At 39.1% G+C, this 4,636-nt stretch overlaps 1 protein-coding gene across 1 annotated transcript; it reads left to right on the top strand.

Annotated features, from left to right (window-relative positions):
• The first annotated feature begins 427 nt into the window (after positions 1-427).
• On the top strand, positions 428-3,462 carry LOC107748339 (zinc finger protein 503-like). Its single transcript, XM_016563097.1, has 2 exons — positions 428-628; positions 1,866-3,462. Exons 1-2 carry the CDS (start codon positions 428-430, stop codon positions 3,027-3,029), a joined length of 1,365 nt encoding a protein of 454 aa, XP_016418583.1. The 3' UTR covers positions 3,030-3,462.
• Positions 3,463-4,636: the final 1,174 nt, after the last annotated feature.

Here is a 4,636-nt window from a genome sequence, read left to right as displayed (position 1 = left end):
TAGATATATTAATAACAATAAACCCGGTGCCGGTCAATTTTTTTAAAGTGTTGTTCATATTAAAGAGAAATTATTTCATAACAATATGTGATTTATATAATGTCGCGAGTTTGTTTTTACCTCCTCAATATGGCCAAAACAAACGCCCACAACGGCGACGCCACCTCCCCCGGAGCTGTCAATCACCCCACGCCGCGCTGTGATTGGCCGGCGGCGGAGGCTTTAATCTCTGGTGCGCTGAGTTGACCTCAATGTGAGTGCGCGACGCGGAAGAGAAGATGCGCTCTGAACTCTCCTCCTACGCTTTTCCCAGCAACAACCTTTAAGGATTATTCTGTTTTTCCTCATATGATTTGTTTGGCATCTTGGGAGCTACTTTTGTTCCGTCTACTGATGCGTTTCCAGATCACACAGAGAGAAGTGGGACATGATCACACTGCCTCCGGAGTCTGCTGTGTTTAGTGTGGTTGATCTCAAGAAGCGACACCGGGAACCGTTCCTGCACTCGCCGCCTCCCGCGGACCGTTTGCCCGTTAAAGCGTTGAAAATGCTGAGCGCTCGGACCGGACACATCCTGCACCCGGACTATCTGCAGCCGTTACCGTCCGCTCCCATCAGCCCCATAGAGGTAACGTTAAAGCGGACACTTCCGAGGACGTTAATGTGAAACAACACTGAGTGTTCATTTTTCTTTACGCCGATCTTTATTTTCAACGCGCAGTACAGTGAATACGCAGCCGTGCCATATGGAAAATACACTAATATTTACTAGAGGTTACATTTAACCCTTTTACGCAATATGTTAAAACGATATATTTTTTATTATGTTTTTATTTATTATAATTTTTATTGATGCATGTAGTTTTAGCGTAAAATGACGATCCAATTACAAATGTAGTAGGCTAGTCAGCCCTTTTGCGCAATATGTTAAAACGATATATTTTTTTATCATGTGTATTTTTTTACGTAAAATAACGATCCGATTGCAAAAGTTGCTTTTTTGGGAAACGTTTAACATTTAGCTACATATGGCACAAAAACAAAAATCGTAAAAAGTAGCCTATTCTTTTATCGTCTAATTAATTTCATGCTTATTTTATGAATTTATATAGGCCTATTTATAAATTTCGAACTCTTGCAACCTCAAAATGAGTGAAAAATGATATTAGGCTAATTATAATTCAATAGAGACGATAATCGCTTTTGAGCGCGATAGAGCTCTTTTTGCTCTCTGTAGAATAAAAACAAAACAAATATTAGTGTTTATGCGTGAACAATTACTATAAAGTTTATAATTTATTTCATAATTTAATTCTAATGAGGAATTGCATCATGCAGTTACATTGTGGAACAGAGTTGCCATATGTATTCATATTTTCTTGATTAATCTTATAATTGTATTAATTTTTATACAATTCTGAAAGACAAAGTATAGGTGCTCTGTGAACAAAAACATACATTTAATGCATCAAAGATGCAGAAAAAATCTTAAGTTTAATGAAAAATGCAAGGAAATGTGCTTGAGTCTTGGATGAAAAAAAAAAACAACACTAAATGTGATGTAGCTTAATATTATGATAATAATAATATCATGTTAATGGTTTCCTTAAAGACTGACCTGTTTCCAGCAGTGCAATCATTTTAGTTATAAAGCGAAGGAAAACAATGGATGTTGCCATATGGAAACACATTTTATTGCCTGTACAGAGGGATATAATAAAACCCCTCCTGACATTTGATTTAATGTCTCTGCAGTGTTTTAGATTTAAGACTCTTGAGTCACACTCAATGGCAAAACATAAATAAACACTAAATATGCCTTTTCTGAAATGCCTGCGCATTAAATGCACATGTAATGTAGAAAGCATCAGTTGCATGATTTTGAATATTTTTTAATATTCTGCAAATCCAGCCAGCTGAAGATCAGCGACATCGGGGCCGAGGACAAATCTAGTTTCAAGCCATACGGCAAATCGTCAGAGAGAAAAGACAAGGGTTCGGATAAATCGGGTTTCCGCGTGCCGAGCGCCTCCTGCCGGCCGGTCACGCCTCGGAGCCCGAGCTCCTGCAGCTCCGTCTCTCCTCAACCCGGATCGGGGGATAAAACGGGGAAGAAGGAACGCGACGCGGCTAAAACGCCGGATGCATCTGGAATGAGAACCGAGAGCGAGACGAGCAAACAGGATGTTTCCAAACCATCCGTGTCCGACAGCATCCCGGCGTCTTCAGTATCATCCGCTCTCGGATCCGGACTCGTCGCGCCGGTTTCCCCTTACAGACCGGGTCACACCGTATTCACACCTTACCCTGGAGCGTACCCCGCTTACCCTCAACCCTTCCTATCCCACGGCGTGACTCTGGATCAGAGCAAGCCCGGCGGCGGTCAGCTGATTAATGCTCAGCTGTCCGGTGCTCTCAGCAGCAAGGCGGGGTCCAGTCCCCTCGCCGGAGCCTCTCCTCCATCCATCATGTCCAGCGGTCTGTGCAGAGACCCATTCTGCTTGAGCTACCACTGCGCTAGCCATCTATCATCCAGCGGCTCGCACGACAGCGCCGCCGCGGCCTTAAAATCCGGATACACACTTATGTACCCCAGCCACTCCCTGCACCCATTACCCCCCTCTACACCCTCGTTCCCGGGACACCCGTTATACCCGTATGACTTCGTGCTTCCCAATGATTCCCAGACGCACGTTTGCAACTGGGTTTCTGCGAACGGTCCGTGCGACAAGCGCTTCTCGTCTTCGGAGGAGCTTCTGAGCCATTTGCGGACTCACACTGCGTTCGCTGAGAAACTGGTTATGGGATATCCCAACTCTTTAACCATGGCTTGTCATGTGCCAGGAGCCCCGCTGGTGCTCAGGACCCCTCATCTCGGGTTCGGCTCACGGTATCATCCGTACTCCAAAAGCCCGTTACCGACGGGCAGCGTGCCGGTTCCGGTTCCCACCGCAACCGGCCCGTTTTACTCTCCATACGCTCTTTATGGACAGAGACTGACCACTGCGTCTGGGCTCGGATATCAGTGAGAAACTGAATTTAAAAAAAATATTTTTTTTTTATGTTTTTGTTCGCCTCAGAACTAACTAGTGGACCATTATTTATTAAAGTTAGCTTCAAAGCGAATGAAATAAGGCTCACATGGCTTTATTTAAACTGTTACAGACGTAATTCTCTCATAAGAAACAAGCCACACTGTGTAATGTCTTATAGCCAAAATTTGCATGTTTATTTCTAAATTTACTTGAACTATATTTTAAAGTTTGTGGGGGAGAACTGTTTTTACTGTGCAACTCAGGGAAAAACGACAGCAATTAAAGAATAACTCGATTCAGTCTGCTTGTTTTGGTGCACTAGTTCGTTGTCTGTTTGAGTTTGGAATGCATTGGTTGATTTAAACACTAAAAACAAGATTTTATATGTGGCGTTTGGCTCCATTTGTAATCTGCATCACATTATGTTAAGCTTGCAATAAATATAACCTTCAATAAGAATAATAATAATATATTATATCTGTCACAAACATAATTTTGCATTTTTGAACAGTTATTCTACATTTCAGCTATCTCAAAAATGTATTTGATTCATGTGTGCAAGTTTTTCCTCTTAAAATACTTACATTTTATTGCCCACAGCATTTGGAGTTTATGAGCCTTGCTTTTTTTTGCATTACTTTTTACACGCGTTAAATAAATCAGGTCCTAAAGAATAATAGTTCTACGATCTAAAATAAATATAATAGGTAGACATTTTATATAAAAAGGGAAAAAGGTATATAATGTGTTTTTATGGCTTTGCTAAAAAAGAAATAAATGAATTAAAAACAGGAACATGTTAAGAAGGGATTTATCATCAGAGCTTCTCCAAAATGCAATGAAAAAGCAATGAAGCAAACCTATTGGTAATAATTTATAATATTAGTAAGTCGCAAATAAATATTTATATAAACACTGAACTCATCAGTAATTCATGCACATTCAATTAAGTATATAAAACAGCATATGAATCTATTTTACAGTTTATAAACGACTGTTCTATTGATGTTGATAAACATCAATGGTTTTGTTCGGTTTGTTTTCGACATTATAAAAAAATCGTAGTTTTCCAGATGAAAATAAAACACCCATCAATTTATTTCTCCAGAAGAGCATCAAACTGTTCCTCTAACTTCAATTTGTCTGTGAATATCAGAAGAAATGTCAAATTTATTTAGTGGTTCATATTAGAAAGTCTTTATAATCAATAATTCATGGACAACCACAGGTTAGTGTTTTGTGTCAATAATATAGCAAACAAACTGATGCAAATATAAAAGTCATCAGAATTATAAAAAAATAACACATAAGTAGGTAGCATAATATACTACTATTATGTAGTTGATGTAATATGAATGTACATATATGTAGACACAATATAGAAATTCATATTCAGGCAAGGCATTTATCTGCAGAAATAATTTAATTTAAATTTACAGCATTTTAAGTAGAAACCTACATCAAAAGCATTAAATAAATCAAGTGTGTCCAAACCTCTGACTGATAGTGTAGGTTAGTGTTATACGTTTCATAAATTAATTCATTTATCCAGCGGGGAATGTTGATTGTTTTTAATTACACTATTTTAAAAACTTAGACAC

The sequence above is a fragment of the Sinocyclocheilus rhinocerous genome, unplaced genomic scaffold (assembly GCF_001515625.1).
Source record: "Sinocyclocheilus rhinocerous isolate Xijiao unplaced genomic scaffold, SAMN03320098_v1.1 scaffold522, whole genome shotgun sequence".
Lineage (NCBI taxonomy): Eukaryota > Metazoa > Chordata > Actinopteri > Cypriniformes > Cyprinidae > Sinocyclocheilus > Sinocyclocheilus rhinocerous.
This window is presented reverse-complemented; position numbering and strand designations above follow the sequence as displayed.

Bases quoted from the DNA above. Each gene is read 5' to 3' on its own strand.
- LOC107748339 (XM_016563097.1), top strand. From the start codon at position 428: ATGATCACACTGCCTCCGGAGTCTGCTGTGTTTAGTGTGGTTGATCTC. The intron at 629-1,865 runs GTAACGTTAAAG...TAATGTAGAAAG, and splicing joins CTCCCATCAGCCCCATAGAG to CATCAGTTGCATGATTTTGA.